The sequence below is a fragment of the Schistocerca gregaria genome, chromosome 5 (assembly GCF_023897955.1).
Source record: "Schistocerca gregaria isolate iqSchGreg1 chromosome 5, iqSchGreg1.2, whole genome shotgun sequence".
NCBI classification, from domain to species: domain Eukaryota; kingdom Metazoa; phylum Arthropoda; class Insecta; order Orthoptera; family Acrididae; genus Schistocerca; species Schistocerca gregaria.
In genome coordinates this window covers 319921629-319942656 of record NC_064924.1, presented here as the reverse complement: position 1 = coordinate 319942656, position 21028 = coordinate 319921629, and the positions used below count along the sequence as shown (strand labels likewise).

At 41.6% G+C, this 21028-nt stretch overlaps 2 protein-coding genes across 2 annotated transcripts in view; one reads left to right on the top strand and one right to left on the bottom strand.

Annotated features, from left to right (window-relative positions):
* LOC126271968 (uncharacterized) overlaps nucleotides 1-18976 on the top strand; it is a 57821-nt gene extending 38845 nt beyond the window's left edge. Inside the window, exon 2 of the mRNA XM_049974428.1 lies at nucleotides 17645-18976. Within this exon, the coding sequence (XP_049830385.1) occupies nucleotides 17645-17981 (337 nt within the window). The 3' untranslated portion in view covers nucleotides 17982-18976. The remainder of the gene's footprint in view (nucleotides 1-17644) is intronic.
* The window catches only part of LOC126271956 (unconventional myosin-Ie-like), a 379140-nt gene that overhangs the window by 263139 nt on the left and 94973 nt on the right, over nucleotides 1-21028 (bottom strand). The gene's annotated exons all lie outside the window — the stretch shown is intronic.

Here is a 21028-nt window from a genome sequence, read left to right as displayed (position 1 = left end):
TCCTTTTCCGCCTTAGACTGAAAGCACATCTGATTCTGCTTGGAAAGCTCAGAAGCAAGGGACTTGGGTCCAGCAGTACAATGTAAGGCATAACATAATGGGATAGCCACTACAAGAATTACTTTATCTTTACTATCTCTGTTTTGGTTGCCACTACACTGAAGATCTGGGTTGGCTTCTGCAACGATATCTTCCCAGTTACCAACAATACTAAAGCATTCAACTTCTTCGTTTATTGTAGAAACATCCTATTCAATACTGGCAGCATGGCGCAGCTGATTGAGAATGCTTACTGATTCATCGTCTCCTCCTTCTTCCCCCGCGTCCATATATTGTGAAGACTGAAAATCAGAATTAATTAAGCACTTTCTAACTTTTCGTTTTTCATTTTATTCCACGCACTTTGAATCCAGCCGATAGCATCACCTACGGTCATAGACTTAGCTAGATAATAAACGGATGTAGCGTTGTCCATTTTCGCAAATACAGATCGCGGAAGCTTCTTTTAAAAGACCGGATCACTCCTTGGTCAAGACGTTGAAAATACGCTGTTGTGTTGGCAGGAAAATTAACTTTCACATCTCATAACTTTTCGCTGCAATGGCATGTTTCATTATCTACGAAAAGTAAGATTTTACTTTTATGAACGCTCTTTTTTTTTAATTTAAGTTATTCACCCTTCAGAGATTTGTCTGGCATAGCTTCATGTTGTAAATGTCACTATCGCAATATCCGCTTGCATTTATAATTAAGTCTCGACATCCAGTCGGATACGAAATCTTAGTTAACTTCTGTACTTTATCCATAGAGTGCTCGAAAAACAATACTATATCCTGCGTTGAAATTAGGACTTCCAAGATCATAAGCAAATTTAAGAGTCTTTTCTTGTAGCATCGGACCACTAACGGACAATCTTTTGGGACGTGCTCTCTAAACTGACTCTAAAAATGGTCGCCACTGTCTTTTCTTTGAATTTTTACTGGCGTTTTCTTCTCATTCCTTAACATACCTGCTGCGATTCGCAATGATATTTTCCGTGCGACTTTTTCCACAGTTAAACTCACTAGCTAACTGACGCTGAGATTTTACTTTCTCAATTTCTCTAATAACGGAAATTCGCTGATCTGGTAGAAAACAACAAGTTTTTTTTTTTTAAGTAGCCATGGCTGCCATGATTCTTCATTAGAGAGGAAAATTCTGAACTGTTTGCGGTTAGACGTACAAATTAGAAAGAAATTTTAAAGATCGAGAAACCTTACAGTAATACCGTATTTTAATTCTCTCTTCTATGATTGATTGTGGTCGTCTTAAAGGGAGAACACTGTTAGTTAACGAGTGGTCGCTGGTCGGGAAACGGGGTGGTCATCTTAACGCTAGACTATTAGTGGTACTCGATTCGACAAACAACCTCCCCTTCAGTACCGCAGCATTGTTGTGGACGGGAGGGGTGCGCCGTCCTCGCAGCAAGGCGAGGGTTTATAATTCCTCCATTGCGTCGCTTTTATTAATTTTCCTGGCCAAACCTAAGTGTTGTAGTCGAATCGACGAAGGTATACGTATGGAAGGGTTCGAAACTAGTACAGTACTCTAGGGTTAAAGGGGACAAAGGCGCACTGGGGTTGTGGCAGTTTATTTCCGTTCCTTAAAAAGGCGTAGTCTTGAGAGGTGCCACTGTAGTCGATTGAGACAATCATCGTGTAAAAGGGTCCTAAAAGACCAGCGAAAGACGGGCGAGCACTAACGCATGCGAAATGAACTCCGCCTAACGCAGTTCGCTCCCGCCCGCCTACCATTTACAGCGAAGAGACGTACTGACGCACGTCCGCTTGTGTTTGCTCCGCCCCAGATGTCACATAGAAAGCAAGGCCGTTAAACACCACTGCGGCCGGCTGATAACAGCTGGGAAGCACGGCAGGCCGAAGGACGCAACGGAGAGCACCTGTTGCGGGCGCGGGCCACGGCGGCGCGGCCCGACAGTTTCTCTTATCACGCGCTCCGCCTTGCCCCGGCTTTCACCCGCGTACTGGGCGGGACGGGACGTGCGCGACCGATGCGCGCAGTGCGTGTTGCGTGTGCGTGCGCATGCGGCCGACCTTGCCGCGGGTACAGCTAAGCTAAAGGTTACCAGACCGAGCGCCTGCCGCCGACAACTAGGCACGGGCGGTCAGGCGAAATAACTTTCACTCGGCTGTGCAGTCGGCAGAAACCAGAGCGCCGCGCCGCGCAGCGCCTCGCTACCGCCGCCGCTGCCCTTGCATGCTCGCTGGACAGACAGCCAGACAGCGCAAGCGGAACGGACGCCTTCCGAGAAGCCGGCGTCTCAGTCTAAAATCTCACCGAGATGTGACTAGTCGTAAAAGCCTATCTCTCAATCTGTGAAAGAGCAAAGCAGATATCCTCGACAAAGCAGAGACCAGACGGTGTCAAACATCTGTATTACTACACGGCTAACCCGATGTACGGTCCTAATTGCAAGTTACCTATCTGGCGACTACTGTGGGCAACAAAATTTTGATTTTCAGTTTCTTTTTTTTATAAATACTGACTGAATTTAAAATGCTGACATAATCTTCCCGTTAAGAGGTATCTGCCCATTAGGAGGTATCTACCCATTTAGGCTAAAGGCTTAACGAAGACAGACAAGTATTACTGTTAGAAACTGTGTATATGTCTTGAGACAGCTTAATTCACGGCGCGCAAATTACCCAGACTATATAGATCTAAATACTTGTTTTGCAAATAAAACTGCCTTTTCCTGCTGCTAGTTACTTTATTTATCCCATACGCGTTTCGCCTTCTCCTGTTCTATGGCATCATCAGTGGGATCTATAACGATACAGTTTTGTTAGTTATAGATTATCAAACAGTTCACTTCGCAATTTTTTGCAAAAAAAAAGTAATTATTTACGATTTGCTGATCTGCATTTCCTCACATCTGGTCTGGAGGTCGCACTACCACTTTTTTCACTGCCATATATTCACATCTTTGTGTTCTCGCCATCCACAGACTGTTCACCATGCTTCTCACTCTTTTCTGTGGAGGACTATTGTTCTTTTGTCACTCGATACAACTATTTCGTCGTACACTTCTTTTCACAGCATAAATGCTGCGACTCCATTACGTGTTTCATCTTCTTTGGTATGTTTACCTATTCGTTGCCAACCTAAAGAAGTATATGTTCGATACAAACTTCTATTTATGATGTGTGTGTGTGTGTGTGTGTGTGTGTGTGTGTGTGTGTGTGTGTGTGTGTGTGTGAGAGAGAGAGAGAGAGAGAGAGAGAGAGAGAGAGAGAGAGAGAGAGAGGGGGGGGGGGGATAGAGCCGAATTCTTTTTTGGGGGGGAAGGGGAGGGGGGTGTAGGCTGATTTAATAGCTGTTAGCGAGTGGCTGACAACTTTGGTGACAGCTTTTTGACATTTCGTTTCAATATCCTGGGGTGGGGTCATGGATGAGTGAGTGTAAAGATGTTGGGTTCTATTATTATTACATTGCACAGTATTATTGTATTTATTCTTTTTGCGAATATTATTCTATTATTTTATCTATTAGTGTAAATAATAAATTGCTTGGCATGTGTACATGGTCATTCAACAGGATTTTCCCCTCTGCTTTGGTTTTATGTATGTGGTAATTTTCGTGCATGGTCAGAAGGTGTTTTTTATTGTTGGGTCTAATTATTTTCATGTCATCTTCTCTAGTGGTTGAGATAAAATAATAGAATAATATTCGCAAAAAGGATAAATATAATAATACTGTCCAATGCAATAATAATAGCACCCAACATCATTACACTCACTCATCCATGACTCCTCACTCATCCATGACACCTCCCCAGAACATTGAAAAGAAAAATTAAAACAGCTATCACCAAAGTTTTCAGCCACTCGCTAACAGCTAGTAGGCTTACACCCCCCACCCCCACAAAAAAAAAAGAATTCGGCTCCATCCCCTCCCTCCCTCTCTCTCTCTCTCTCTCTCACACACACACACACACACACACACACACACACAATATAAACATCATAAATAGACGTTAGAAACGAACATATACTTCGTTAGGTTGGCAACAAATAGGTAAACATACCAAAGAAGATGAAACACGTAATGGAGTCGCAATATTTACGATGTGAAAAGAAGTTACGACGAAATAGTTGTATCGAGTGACAAACGAACAATAGTCCACCACAAACAAGAGTGAGAAGCATGGTGAAAAGTGTTTGGATGGCGAGAACACAAAGATGTGAATATATGGCAGTGATAAAAGTGGTAGTGCGACCTCCAGACCAGATGTGAGGAAATGCAGATCAGCAAATCGTAAATAATTACTTTTTTTTACAAAAAATCGCGAAGTGAACTGTTTGATAATCTATAACTAACAAAACTGTATCGTTATAGCTCCCACCTATGATGCTTTAGAACAGGAGAAGGCGAAACGCGTAGGGATAAATAAAGTAACTAGCAGCAGGAAAGGCAGTCTGATTTGCAAAACAAGTATTTATATGCTTGCTGCGGAGGATGGCCACACAAACAAACTTGATATATTCATCTAGTACCAGGGGCGTTCAATACATAATGCGACATTTTTTTCTGAAAGAAGACTGGTTTTATTCAGCATTCCAATACACCGTACTATTCCCCACTTTTTTTCTGCAAAACCCTGTTTTTCAACATAACATCTGTTGAATACGACGACCTAACGCCACCTTACTGGGAGCGCCTGTATACGCACATGGTACCACTAAACTGCTCGAAGTCGGAATCAACGTCTGGCTGCATCAATAATCTCCCAACCATCCACGTACTTTCTCCCGCGCAGTACGTTCTTCATTTGGGGCCAAACAGAAGGAAGTCTGACGATGCGAGATCCGAGCTGTGTGGTGGATGAGGAAGAACAGTGTGTGCAGATTTGTGAGAGGCCTTGAGTTGTCATGCAGAAGCAGTTCTTTTGCATTTTTGTGAGACAAATACATTGAAGTCGCTTCTTCACGATACACTTGAATTGATCTCTGCACCCTGAAGGAGGACATCAAACAGGATATCTCCTTCAGAGCTACCGGAGACGAACACCACGATTTCACCGGCTGAGGGCGTGGTTTTCAGCTTTTTCTTCGGAGGAGAGGTGGACTGCCGCTTTGTTTCCGGCTCGAAGTGCTGAATCAGTGTTTCATCGCCTGTGACGATGTTCGACAAATAAAACAGATGATCAGCCTCGTAATGCACAAGCAATTCCGCAAAGGTGGTCCTGCGTTGCTCTCTATGGTCTCCTGTTAGGGGTGAAGAACGCGGCGACCACACTCCTTTGAGTGTCCTAGCTAGTGGACGAGTGTGTCAGCAAAATCAACAGAGGCATCCAGCTGCGCAACAAGGTGTTCGATTGTAATCCGTCAGTCACCTCGAATGAGAGTATCCCCACAGTCCAACATTGCAGGAGTCACGCCTGTGCGGACGGCCGCCACACGGAAGATGGGGGAGCTTTTCGCGACCTTCTTGCGGTGATGACAGACGCCTTGCTCAATGCCTCGCCCTTATTTTGTTCGCTGTCAGGTCTCCGTAGACATTCTGCAAGTGCCTATAAATATCTGCGATGCTCTGGTTTTCCGCCAAAAGGAGCTCAACGATAGCTCTCTGCTTGGAACGCACCTCCTTTACAGACGCCATTTTGAAGGCTAAGTACAGAGCCGCTCCCTATCGAACTTCATGAAACTATATGAGCTGACGCGAGAATATTCCACAATATCCCACAACAAATTCCGCATTTTTATTTTCAACCGAAATTGGCCGAGAAAAAAATGTTTTGTATTACTTATTGAGCGCCTCTCGTATTTGAAAATGAGTGCACTTAGCGACTTTTCAACAAACTTTAAACATAATTTCAAACCTTTTCTAAGCTTCCCTCTTTAAACATCCTTACCGTGAACATTTAACTCATTTATAACGAAATCGAAAGTTCTAAACGGTTTTATACTTGGAACTTCGATTCTTCAAAGAATGGCGGATGAAGGATTTACTGGCTCAAGTCTAACGGAACAAAAGGTGTGAAACAGTTAAGTGCTGAGCACAGCACGGTTTCGAAATTGAACGTGGGACGTGCTCACCCATAAGTAAAAAAACTTTTTAATGTAATGCGACAGAAGAATGTTAAAAATTGGATGTACCGTCACAGTCTACATAAAGATGTACTAGAAGGAATTAGCGGGGAAATACGTATAACTTGCTTCTGCTTCTAGCAGTCGTCTACCGTAGGTCGCTAGAGGAGCGACGCTTTCCTAGTAACTGGAAAAAAGCGGAGGTAGTTCCCATTTTCAAATAGGGTCGCCGCACAGATGCGCACAACTATAAGAGCTATAACGCTGACGTGCGGCAGTTGAACAGTTTCTGAACACGTTCCACACTCGCGTATTACTGGGTTATTACACAACTGCCGAACTATCAATGGAAATTCATATCCATTAAATACCTGGAGGACCCTTACAGAATGGTTTAAACTGGAACGACCACATAAAACTAATCACAGGAAAGGAAGATGCTAGACTGAGATTCAGTAAATGATTCCTCAGAAAGTGCGGCCCGTCAACAAAGGAGGTAGCTTACAAAACCCCTGTCCGACAGTTTATTTTAATACTGCTCGTCAATCCGGGACCCATACGAGACAGGATTGAAGAGGTCTAAGAACACAGAGTTTCGTCACAGATTAGTTCAGTATGCGCGAAAGATTCACGAAGATACCCAACTATAGTGCCCGATGCTACAACAGTCATTGTGTATCACGGTGTGGCATAGTGTTAAAATTTAGAGATCATAGTTTCCTGAACCGTCAGTTAACATATTGATTCCTCGCGAAATACCGAGAAGATAAAACTGAAGAGACTCGAGCTCACACAGAGGCATAAAAACAATTCCTCTTATAGTCCACCAACCCCGATTGGAATAAGAAAAGACAATAACGCTTGCGAAGTAAAGTTGTAGATGTGGATGGGGTACGACTGATGGAGAAAAGGACGTATTGGTAACGTGCACGCACTCCTATCTGCCCGCGCGTACAAGAAGCTTCTGAGAGCTCTTATGAACAGACTTCACCGCTAAGTTTCGTTGCTGCACGTTAGAGAATTTTCTCGATATCAAGCAGTTAGTACTGGCTGCCAACGACATGGTTTAGGCGCAAAATTATAACGGAATCTGTCTTACAATGCTAGAAAAATTAAGCCCACAGATTCTGACAATTCCTCTACGCACGCGCCGCTTTTATTTGCGCATAGCATCATTTGAAACTCAATGACTGCAATGCGATGCAATGTGACCAAAATGCCTAACAGACTCTACTGGGAAGAAATCAAGCCGGCAGGGGTGACCGAGCGGTTCTAGGCGCTACAGTCTGGAACCGCGCGACCGCTACGGTCGCAGGTTCGAATCCTGCCTCGGGCATGGATGTGTGTGATGTCCTTAGGTTAGTTGGGTTTGAGTAGTTCTAAGTTCTAGGGGACTGATGACAGAAGTTAAGCGCAACAGTGCTCAGAGCCATTTGAACCTTTTTTTTTTTTTTTTTTTACTATCCTGGGCGTAAGGAAGCTGTCGTTTCGGATGTGATGGCTAGTCTATTGCATGATGTTTTCAGACCTGTTATGAATAAAGAGGCGCGTGACGTCATTTCTCCACTCACTGAATAAAAACACGTAGTTTGATATCAATCGAAAATTGCTTGTTTCTTCATCAAGCAGCGACCATTACACCTACCACTGATAACTTCTTTCAGCTAGAGCGTAATAGTGGACTCCCCCTGAAATCTTGGCTGATGACAAACTGATCTGTAGCGTAGACCGAGGTCCGGATCGATCTGTTGCGTAACTTTATGACTTCATTCGGGCCATGTTTAAAGCTCCTTGCATATTTAGCGCACTTTTCACTACAAAAACTAGGACTGCAAGGTTAATTTAGAGAACGAGTCTCCGACGAGTATTTTGCTGCGTATTATGTACTCGTAAATAAACTACGATAAATGGAAAAGGGTAGGGGGGGGGGGGGGGGGAGGTGTCACTAGTTAACTTGCACCAATCCTTTCTGTAACTACTACGCGTCCGACGTTCCGTTAACCACTGAAGACTATTGTACAGCATGTAACACGACACAAACGATCTGAAACTATTACTTATGAACCTTAACTAGAATCAAACCACTTCTCAGTGAAATGGTGACTGCTGAAAAAAGCCTGTTGCAGCATGCCTGCCGGTGTACTGCAGCTGCCCAAAGCACCCACAGCACCACCATAATGCAGTGAAAGTTCTCTCGCTACACTTTCCTCTCCGGCCAAAATTTTTTTTGCAGCTGTTCTTCACCCATCGCATTTCGCTGGAGCCGTTCTCCCGGAAAACGACGTTCTTGCCAACGTAGTTTATGGTGAGATCGTGGAGAGAAGGCTGACTACGGCTCTAAGCGTCCTACAACTATTTCACCACTACAGCAGTCACGGTACACTCGACTTCAATCACTGACTGCGTGCAAGATTGATAGATGCTATCACAGAGGCATACGCGACAGTATATTTACAAAGTACGTTCGGAGCGGGGTTCAAAAGTGAATAACGTCCGTCTGAAGAATTATAAGATATTGCACTGGCGGACACAAAATATCATCTGAAAACATTCGCTGCGTGTGTTAATCGCTCAGATGTTAATAAAACTAACAGTATGAGTAAACGGAATTTAAACATAACCTACAGAAGTGTTACACGTAGCAACAGTGTCTACTGCTTTGACAATGTTGATACACTCTTCGAAATTCTGAAGGTAGCAGGAATTATACACAGGCAGCGAAAGCCTATTAACAATTTGTATAGAAACCAGATGCCAGTTATTAGAGTCGAGGTGCATGAAAGGGAAGGAGTGATTGAGAAGGGAGTGAGAAAGGGTTGTAGCCTACCCCCAATCTTATTCAATATGTACACTGAGCAAGCAGTAAAAGAAATCAAGGAAAAATGAGGAGTAGGAATTAAAGTTCGGGGAGAAAAATATAAAAAAAAATTGAGGTTTGGCAATGACACGGTAATTCTGTTAGAGAGAGCAAAGGACTTGGGAGAGCAGTTGAAAGAAATGGACAGTGTCTTGAAAGCAGGATACAAGATGGACATCAACAAAAGCAAAACAAAGATTATGGACTGCAGTGCAATTAAGTCAGGTGGTGATGAGGGAAGTACCTCATGAGTTTTGCTATATAGGCAGCAAAATTTCTGACGATGGTCGGAATGAAGATGATATAAAATGCTGACTAGCAACAGCAAGAAATTCATTTCTGAAAAATAGAAATTTGTAAAACCGAATATGGGGAGGGTAGGAAGGTGGTGGGGGGGGGGGGGGGGGGAAGGGAGGGAAAGTGTGGGAGGGAGAGAGGGAGGAGTGTTGAAAGGACGACGGATGAGGGATTATAGAGAGACACCAAAGGATGGATACAGAAAACTGTTTCAAAAGGATGTAGTTTGCAGTAATTGTTCAGAGATGAGTGGGTTGTACACGATAGATGACGGACAAATTGATTTATCTTCATTGTATTCAACTCATAATGCATCTGATGGCATGTATGGGTAATGGGTATGATTCTAAAGATGTAGAAACAGCAGTAAGGGGGTGTTACAATTAAAACTATTGTCGACGCGAGATTAACACGGCGCGCTACCTGAGATGCTGGACTCTTTGTAGCAGACAATCAGCACTGCTAAACATTCACTCGAAGAGAACAAAGAAGAACATAAATAATGATGGTCGAACAGAGAGTTCAGCCCACTCGCCCCACACATATAACAAGACTGGGCGCAAAATTGAGACGCGTAACGCGCATTTTTGTAACTTCACTGGTTCAAATGGAACCGCGCAAATTGATACGCGACGCGACTGGGACGCGACACTTTTCAACAAATTAAATATATCTAATCATGACACTATTATAGGATATTCTTACTTTCGTAATAATACCGACCATTTTCTTCATTTGTATAGACTGTTGTGTAATTAGTTTATTAATGCTCATAATGTGCCTGCAACAACTGAAATGCTTTCTCTCATCGCGGCGAACTAATAAAAACATTGTTATTTGTGACTGCTTTTCAACTGTTTCTAGCTTGCAGTGGAAATTTGATGTATACATGCATGTAGTACAGTGTGTCGTATTGCATTATTACATCCATATCCAAGTAATCACAGCGAGACTTCTGTACTTCAGATCTTGGACGTTTTTTACCAGGAGCACAAATGGATCACACCTGTGGAATTTTCCCTTTCTAATTTTTTGTAACAGATCGTACAGATACGCCAGCATACTAGGCAGCGAGAAGATAACCTTAGTTTACTTTCCTGCCTTGTTTCTTAACCACATGATTTTATAATATTCCTTGCTTCCTTATTCACTACCCTCTGTCCCTTCTTGCGATCTGGAAACACCGCGGAGGCATATGATACAATTCCAGCTGCCAATGGCTCACCAGTTACTGAAGTATGCATTTTTCTTGACAGAAGAAAAACAAAGCAAAACAAAACTACACAGATATAAATAACAGAAAAGTATAATGTACTAACGAAGAAAGCTGGAGCCCGTAAATGGCGAAAAACGAAACACTACCCAAAGGCAATAAAATTTAGTACACAGTAAGGCAAAATTTATCCAATGGGCATCCTACCACTGCTCATATGCGCCGTTCCGATGTGAGCATATGGCCGGGCTACTTTTCCGCTTCCCGCCTCAAATTTCCCACGGTGCTAGCGAGGCACGCGCGACGCGGGAAACTGTGCCACAACAACAACGCCGCGTGACCTGGCGCAGGCGCGTGTCGCGTCCGAGTCGCGTCGCGTCGCGTCGCGTCGCGTCGCGTCGCGTCGCGTCGCGTCGCGTCGCGTCGCAATTTGCGCGGTCCCATTTGAACCTGTGATGTTACAAAAATGCGCGCTGCGCTGCGTCGCGCCACACCCGCTATACGCGTCTCAATTTGTGCCTAGCTTCCATGTTCGCGCGCGCGCTCAGGAAAAAAATTCACGGATATTTTCCTTTGCCTGTCTTTTCATCATAACGGCACTGATCGCACTTATTTATCATGTTTCATTCTCAACACAGTACTGAAATACAATCCCTGAGGATGCTGTTGAAGATGACGAATGGAACTTCATCATGTACAGCAGAAAAATAAATGCAATTCTGATACTGATTGTTGTCTCTGTGCACGTCACACTTCCCATCTACGAAAAGGCATTGTTCAACACACTGTTCTCCAAAAATTTAAATCTCCCAGATTATGTCTGCGCGTCAATATCCATTTACTTTAAGCCGAGTCACGTGATGCCAACTTTATATGGGAGAACGGTAAACAAAATCAGTGAGTTGGGTCACAACCTGTTCCAAACAGATCTCCTATTTAGAGGGGAAAAAATCATCAACATTTAGTGTCGCGACTTCATTGATATTCTCTACGAAACCCTCAGTGCATACGGAAGTACAAAACAAGTCGTGTGTGTCATTTTATATCTATACGCAAATCCAAGTAACGTACGTATTTACTGCAACTTCTTTTGTGGTATTTCTATTCATATTTACATATTACTACGTTAAAAAACTGTTTTCACTTGACCAACGTGGTGTGCGCTCAATACGGTACACTATTTAGGGAAAGAGAAAGGACAGTTAATATTTAACGTGAGGTCGATGAACTTAGACATGGAACACTATACCTGGCGCAGGAACACAAGGAAATGTGGTGAGGCCCATGCAAGGGGGAGGAGGGGAGTCGTGATACTTAAGGAATTATCCCGTCATTCGCCTACAGTTTTCCCGGGAGACCGTGGGTAGAGGGAGATTTCTATGCCACACTTACCCATGCGGCCCTTTGTTTTCGAGCCGAAAAACAACTTCCATTCTGTTACTGTTTACAACAGCCTTAGAAAAGAGAAAGGATAGGTGGAATGGTAGACTCGTTAAGCATACGCCTGAACACCCACAAACAGGACAGGTGGTGGACGTTACGGGCGGGTGGGCGATGCAATATGTGGACTGCGAACAAGCTGTCGTAACCAAGGTTGACCGACCTTATTAATTAGCCAGAGGTTTCAGGCATCCATAACAGACTTTTGTAAACCCAAGCTGTTCACAGCTCAGAATGGATGGCAGCATCACCTTTTGGGCGCACTTTTCTCGTTCTAATCACAATTTTTATTTTTTTACATGATATTTTCAACTTGTTTCATAACAGGAAGCGTATTTTGGTGAACACCAAATGCATTACTAAATTAAAAATTGTTTTTTCAATTGCTCACTGAACTAAAATCGAAGTCCCTTTTAAGGTCTACTTACAAAATTACTAATAGGCATGACCACTTGATATACATACAGACCTATTCACTACAAACCACAGGAACGAAATTTGAAAGCACTGACAGTAAAGGCAGGATGACTCATCAGAACTTGTAATTCTATGGGAAACTTTGCTACTGCAGCACAACGGCCACCTTATGACCTGTGTTGGAGCTCCACATCATCAAGGATTTTTGTTTACCAGCAGGAGATTAGTCCACTTCGCCTTATGAGAAGAATGAACTATGTATGTAAAAGGCTAGGAGAGAGGTGTGCAAACCACATGCCCCCTCTAATGCATATTGTCAAATGGCACTGCAGGAATAGGATGACAATGGGGGGGTGTCCTCTCAACTTGGTCACAGAATTAGTTTACAGAATGAAAGTTGACTTACAATAGGCAAGTTCCTATTTAAATTCAACACCACAGCCTTGACGTCATATTTGTTGTTTTGGGAAGTATAAGGAGTAGAAGTTCCTGTATAACATAGGTGATAGTGAGTTTAAGAGATGAATAAAGAAAACATAAAAATAAAGCACCCAAAAGAGAATATAAATGTCTACAAAATGAGAATGAGAGAGAGAGAGAGAGAGAGAGAGAGAGAGAGAGAGAGAGAGAGAGAGAGAGAGAGCAAAATGGATACACAGGAATGGCTAGAAGACAAATGCAAGGCTGTAGAGACATGCACAACTAGAAGAAAGATAGATGGCACCTGTACAAAAATTAGAGACACATTTGGAGAAAAGAGAAGCAGTTGTATGAATACCAAGAGCTCAGATGGGGAGCCATCACTAAGCAAATAAGGAAAAGCTGAAAGCTGGAAGGAATATACAAAGGGCCTATATAAGGAGGCAAACTTGAAGACAATATTATAGAAAGAGAACAGAAATTAGGTCAAAATGAAGCAGGAGATATGATACTACAAGAAGAAGTTGGGGGAGTACAGAAAGATCTATGAGGAAATAAAGCCCCTGCACTATATGATCTTCCCTCAAATTTACTGAGATGCTTGGGAGGACCAGCCATGACAAAATTATTCAACCGAGTGTCTCGAGATATAAGAAGCAGGTGTAATACCCTCCCAACTTCAGGAAGAATGTCATAATTCCAATTCCAACGAAGGAAGGTGTTGACAGGTGCGAATACCCCTGAATCATCAGTTTAATAAGTCATGGGTGCAATATAATGATACAAATTATTTACAAAAGAATGGATAAACTGGTAGAAGCTCACATCTGGAAAGGTCAGGTCAAGTCCTGAAGAAATGTAAGAACATTTGAGGTAATACTGACCTACAACAGACCCTAAAAGATACGTTGAAAAACACAAACCTCCAGTCATGGCACTGGCAGATTTAGAGTAAGTTTTTGACAATGTTGATTGGAAGACATACACTGAAATTCTGAAGGTAGAAGAGCAAACATTCATGGAGAAAAAAGTACCAACAACTTTTACAGAAACCAGTAAAAAGAGTCAAAGGACATGAAAGGGAAGCTGTAGTTAGGAGGGAGCGAGCCAGTGTAGCACTAGCCCTGACGTTATTCTATCTGCGCACTGAGGAAGCAGTAAGGGAAATCAAGCAGAAATTTGGTAAGAGGATTAAATCAGTCAATACTGAGAGAAGTAGGTTAAGAAATGAGACACAAAGTAGTAGTTGAAATTTGTTATTTGGGCAGCAAAAGAATTAATGAAGGTGGAAGTATGAAGGACATAAAAAGCAGACTGGCAATAGCAAGAAAAGCGTTTCTGTAAAACAGGATTCTGTTAACATCTAATATCAATTTAGATGTTAGGAATTCTTGCCTGGAGTGTAGCCTTGTATGGAAGTGAAATGTGGACAATACGTATTTGAGACAGGAAGAGAACAGAAATTTGAAAAAAAGTAGTGCTATAGAAGAATTCTAGATTAGGTAGGAAATAAGCAGGTATTCAATTGTAATGGGGGGGGGGGGGGGCATAAATGTATGCAAAACTTGACTAAGAGAAGGGAATGGTTTACAGGGAACATCCTAAGCTATAAAGGAAATGTCAATTTGGTTATGGAAGAAGTTTGGGGGAGGGGAGGGGGATTACAAAGGAAGAACAAGACTTGAATACAGTTGTAGGTTTTGCAGTGTCTTGCACAGGGCAGACTAGCATGGAGAGCTGCATCAATCAATCTTTGGACTGAACAATGACGCCGACGACGACGACAACAACAACAACAACAACAACAACCTCATACGACATGTATTTACTCTTTCATGAAGAAGTCACTAGAATCCCGGGTCCTCCTGCTCGTCCACTGTGACGTCTTAAGTACATATTACAAGATCTTCATTATACAATTTTTGTTCTGGGTGCTCCAATTGACAAGCCAAAAAGAAGTACAAAACTTTGAATCCATCCACTGTATAAAGAAAGAAATAATCACTATTTTTCTGGGCAGACAGTAACAATGCGGGCACAAACCAACAAGCTTTTCCTCACTGCTTTCAGCTACCATTTACAGAAAACTGACTTCCTTGTGCTACAATGTGTTCTCCTCATCTTGAAGCACTTGGGAACAATGTTTCAACAAACCTTTTTAATCACAGTAATGATCTTACAATGTTTCTGTATAAGTATATGTGTTGTCTGATTAAAATCATAATTATTGCATTGGTGTCCACAACCATGTTAAATGGCTTGAGAAGCATCGATCTGACACACTGTAACTGTGGGGATTAAAGCACCCTTTTACTTCATATTGTTCACTAATGAGTAGTTTTGGTTATGTAGTCAATCTTACGTCAAATTATTATCAGTTACATACAAATACTTGTGTTACAATCAACACACTTGTCTACATCATACATCTGCAGTAGCACAGCATTGTTGCTCCAAAGCCCACTCTGCTTCTACAGTTGTGTGCAGTAGACAAGTACATTGACTGTAACCCAAGTATCTATATTTAACTGGTTATATTTCATACCTGAGAGTGCCTACACAGCTGAAAGCTATAGTAGTGAGAAATATAAGAGGATTGTTTAATACTAGGAGTAACAGCTAGTACAGCATATTGGCATTCAGTAAACTCATAATGTCACTAAATCAAGGCTGTTTAATAGTTGCTGTGTACAATACAGATAATATTAATTCTTTTTGTCAGATCTTGTAAAAATTCATAAGAAAAGCTTTCAAAGATGCATGTGTGTAGTTGCTGAACTGCAGATAGGTGACAAAAATGTTGATTTCAATTCCTGACTTTCCTATGTGAAACTAATTAGATGGCAACTTGCTGTTTTTGGTTGCTACATGCTGTTTCTGGTTTCTACATTGTTGATCAGCAATTTTGATTAAATTCTTAACTTCTACAGTATCTCATTAAGCTGAAATATGTTGTTGACAGTTGTCTGTACTTCATACATACAAAGTGGTACAATACCTCTCTACTGGCAACAGATCTCAATCAGCAAAGATCCCTGTCTATCAAGGTTTTTATTCATTCTTTTATAACTGAATTCTGATGAACAAAAAACTCTTAGTCAAAGAAGTACCTTTCGCTCTTTTTGTTGTTGTTGTTGTTGTTGTCTTCAGTCCTGAGACTGGTTTGATGCAGCTCTCCATGCTACTCTATCCTGTGCAAGCTTCTTCATCTCCCAGTACTTACTGAATCTGCTTAGTGTATTCATCTCTTGGCCTCTTTCTACGATTTTTACCCTCCAAGCTGCCCTCCAATGCTAAATTTGTGAACCCTTGATGCCTCAGAACATGTCCTACCAACTGGTCCCTTCTTCTTGTCAAGTTGTGCCACAAACTTCTCTTCTCCCCAATTCTATTCAACACCTCCTCATTAGTTACGTGGTCTACCCATCTAATCTTCAGCATTCTTCTGTAGCACCAAATTTCAAAAGTTTCTATTCTCTTCTTGTCCAAACCATTTATCGTCCCTGTTTCACTTCCATACATGGCTACACTCCATACAAATACTTTCAGAAATGAATTCCTGACGCTTAAATCTATAGTCGATGTTAACAAATTTCTCTTCTTCAGAAACGCTTTCCTTGCCATTGCCAGTCTACATTTTATATCCTCTCTGCTTCGACCATCATCAGTTATTTTGCTCCTCAAATAGCAAAACTCCTTTACTACTTTCAGTGTGTCATTTCCTAATCTAATTCCCTCAGCATCACCCGACTTAATTCGAATGCATTCCATTATCCTCGTTTTGCTTTTGTTGATGTTCATCTTATATCCTCCTTTCAAGACACTGTCCATTCCGTTCAACTGCTCTACCAAGTCCTTTGCTGTCTCTGACAGAATTACAATGTCATCGGCGAACCTCAACATTTTTATTTCTTCTCCATGGATTTTAGTACCTACTCCGAATTTTTCTTTTGTTTCCTTTACTGCTTGCTCAATATACAGATTGAATAACATCGGGGACAGGCTACAACCCTGTCTCACTCCCTTCCCAACTGCTGCTTCCCTTTCATGCCCCTCGACTCATAACTGCCATCTGGTTTCTGTACAAATTGTAAATAGCCTTTTGCTCCCTGTATTTTACCCCTGCCACCTTCAGAATTTGAAAGAGAGTATTCCAGTCAACATTGTCAAAAGCTTTCTCTAAGTCTACAAATGCTAGAAACGTAGGTTTGACTTTCCTTAATCTTTCTTCTAAGATACGTCATACGATCAGAATTGCCTCACGTGTTCCAATATATCTATCGAATCCAAACTGATCTTCCCCGAGGTCGGCTTCTACCAGTTTTTTCATTCATCTGTAAAGAATTCACATTAGTATTTTGCAGCAGTGACTAATTAAACTGATAATTCAGTAATTTTCACATCTTTCAACACCTGCTTTCTTTGGGATTGGAATAATTATATTCTTCTTGAAGTCTGAGGGTATTTCACCTGCCTCATACATCTTGCTCACCAGATGGTAGAGTTTTGTCAGGAATGGCTCTTCCAACATTATTAATAAGGGACATGCAGCTGTTACAGTTCCAATTTTCATAAGGATTTTGCTTCCCATTTTTCTCCCTAAAAGTAATTTGTTTTGTTGTTCATTGACACGAATAATCACTGACTTACAATTACTGGTTACATATTTTCATTCCAGTTACAAAATGATTTATAAATACTTGAATTACATTGACCTTACTATGAGGAAGACATGACAGTCATAAACAGTGCACCTACAAGGTGGTAAAGGAACATTTTTAGGACAAACACAGGCACAATTATTATTATTATTATTATTATTATTATTATTATTATTATTATTCCTATTTAGTACTTAATGCTGGTGCTGTTTAATATATGCATAAAAACACAATGCACTTCTCATTTCAGATGCAGCATCTGGGGGCTGCTTGCCATACTCACAGCAATAGCTGGAGCAGTAGTACTACCACGACCTCCTCCTGGAGCTGAACCAAGGAACAGGAGAGACATTCGTGCAGCAACTGTGGAACCAAGGTCTCACGTGACATCAAGTGAACTGCCAAAACAAATACCAGCACCACCATCACGAACAGTAATGCAGCATAGACCTACACCTGCACTGATTCAACTACAGCTGCGCTGGGAAGACAGGCAGCGCCCATCAGTTACACTGCCTCCAAGACTTTTTACACCAACAGTGCAGCGATACACACATCGTACTGACTTGTTGCCCAACACTGTCTAATTCTTCCATGAAACTGACTGCCATCTTCCACTGTCACAGTAGCCACATATTTTCAAAGACTGTTTTCACTGTGATGAGATGTAGAATTGTGCAACACGATCAAGTGATGATTTGCAACTGAACTGTCAAACTGAACAATTTAATGAAATAGCTGTATTTCCTATCAAAGAGATACCATATCTGTCCCAGTTTGGAAATATTTCTGAGGCATCATTCAGTCTCCCTATGTGTACACAATTAATAATGTGAGTTAACTGAAAAGACATAGCTGCAATCTGCAATCATTACTGAGAAGTAACTTATTGTAGTCGGTAACTTTGATGGCCCATACCATCAAAATAAGCTGGAACCCTCAACACAAATTTATGCCCAAGTGGCAACTTGAAATCCTGCCACTCTGTTTTAAAAACAAAGCAAAGACTGATTTGTTCAAAAGATATGTTATAAATGTGTCTAAAAGTTGTTGAATATTTGTGTATGTGTATAGATGGGTGTGTGTATGCAAGCAAGTTTGCATGCAAGTGAACAAACAATTCATTATTTGTATACCAAAATTGTAGCTGCAGACATACATTGTTCTTTCTACTAATATCTTTTGCTCCTACAGGTTGGATGTCAAATAGAATTAACAATTGTATGAGTCTGTATAAAATTGTAATGATGACAAAACATGCCTAACTTAAGAACTCTATACAGTACATATTATGAAGGACTTTCTTGGGGGGAAAGAACTTTGTTTGTCTCAATTACTTATGGCAAATAATAAATGCCAAATCGTGTAACTGAGTGAGTACATGAAATGCACATCACAAAAACAAGTCTAACTGACTGTGATATGCAGGTCCTACTCAGTAATCAGTGTACCAATGGTCTCAACAAGTATATGGCATTCTTTGTGATGCCTTATTCTGTGAGATTTATTACAGTGTATATAACTGTTTTTACTTCTGATGGAGCATTAAAACTCAAGATGTTCTTGACACTTTAACAAGCGATGAAGTTGTGTACTGCCATCTTATTTTACCCACTCCATTATACATTCATCCACATTGGTTTTATAGAGCACATGTCACACAAGACAATAATGTCAGTTGTATCAGTTAATATGCAGTGTATTCAAAAAGTAATGGGAATTTTGTAATTTCACATTCTGTGTTAGTATGATTCATGAAATTTTGTTACTGTTGTGTTCACATGTACATCTAAACAGAATCTGTACATGTACACCTATGTATATACTCTGCAACACAAAACAGGGTGTGTGATGGAGGGTATGCTGCACCACTACTAGTCATTCCTCTTCTTGTTCCATTCACAAACAGAGCAAGGAGAAAATGACTGCCTATGTGTCTCTTTACATGGCCTAATTTCTCTTATTTTTGTGGTCCTTACATGAAATGTAAACTGACAGCAGTAGGAGCTTTCTAAAGTCAGCTTCAAATGCAGGTTCTCAAAAACTTCTTAATAATTTTCCTCAATAAGAATGTTGCCTTAGTTCCAATTACTCCGATTTGAGCTCCCAACGCATCTCCATAATACTTGCATGTTGATTAAATCTACCAGTAGCAAATCTAGCAGTCCACCTCAGATTTTCTTAGATGTCTTCCTTTAATCCGACTTGACGGGGATCTGAAACACTTTAGCTACACTAATGGTTCAAATGGCTCTGAGCACTATGGGACTCAACTGCTGTGGTCATTAGTCCCCTAGAACTTAGAACTACTTAAACCTAACTAACCTAAGGACATCACACACATCCATGCCCGAGGCAGGATTCGAACCTGCGACCGTAGCAGTCGCACGGTTCCGGACTGCGCGCCTAGAACCGCGAGACCACCGCGGCCGGCAGCTACACTAATGGGTCCCATCAGTGTCCTACAGGGTGTTACAAAAAAGGTACAGCCAAACTTTCAGGAAACATTCCTCACACACAAATAAAGAAAAGATGTTATGTGGACATGTGTCCGGAAACACTTAATCTCCATGTTAGAGCTCATCTTAGTTTCGTCCACCTACGCTCAATGGAGCACGTTATCATGATTTCATACGGGATACTCTACCTGTCCTGCTAGAACATGTGCCTTTACAAGTATGACACAACATGTGGTTCATGCACGATGGAGCTCCTGCACATTTCAGTCGAAGTGTTCGTACGCTTCTCAACAACAGAGTCGGTGACCCCTGGATTGGTAGAGGCGGACCAATTCCATGGCCTTCAGCCTCTCCAGACCTCAACCCTCTTGACTTTCATTTATGGGGGCATTTGAAAGCTCTTGTCTACGCAACCCTGGTACCAAATGTAGAGACTCTTCGTGCTCGTATTGTGGACGGCTGTGATACAATACGCCATTCTCCAGGGCTGCATCAGGGATTCCATGCGACGGAGGGTGGATGCATGTATCCTCACTAACGGAGGACATTTTGAACATTTCCTGTAACAAAAGTGTTTGAAGTCACAGTGGTACATTCTGTTGCTGTGTGTTTCCATTCCATGATTAATGTGATTTGAAAAGAAGCAATAAAATGAGCTCTAACATGGAAAGTAAGCGTTTCCAGATACATGTCCACGTAACATATTTTCTTTCTTTGTGTGCGAGGAATGTTCCCTGAAAGTTTGGCCATTCCTTTTTGTAACACCCTGTATATGCAGTCCCCTTTACATATAAACCACACTTTCCTAAAACTCTCCCAATAACCAAAGTTGACCATTCCCCTTTCCAACTATAATTCTTACATGCTCATTCCATTCATATTGAACTGCATCATTATACCTATATATTTAATCAACCTGAACGTGTCAGGTAACACACTACTAAAGCTGTATTCATACATTTTGGGTCTGTTTTTCCTACTCTTCTGTATTACCTAACATTTTTCTGCATGCAGAGCCAACTGCTACTCATCACACTAATTAGAAATTGTGTCCATGTCATCCTGTATTCTCCTACAGTCACTCAATGGTGACACCTTCCTTTACACCTCAGCATCATCAGATTACAGCCACAGATTGCCACTCATCCTGTCCCTCAGATGATTTGTGTGTATAG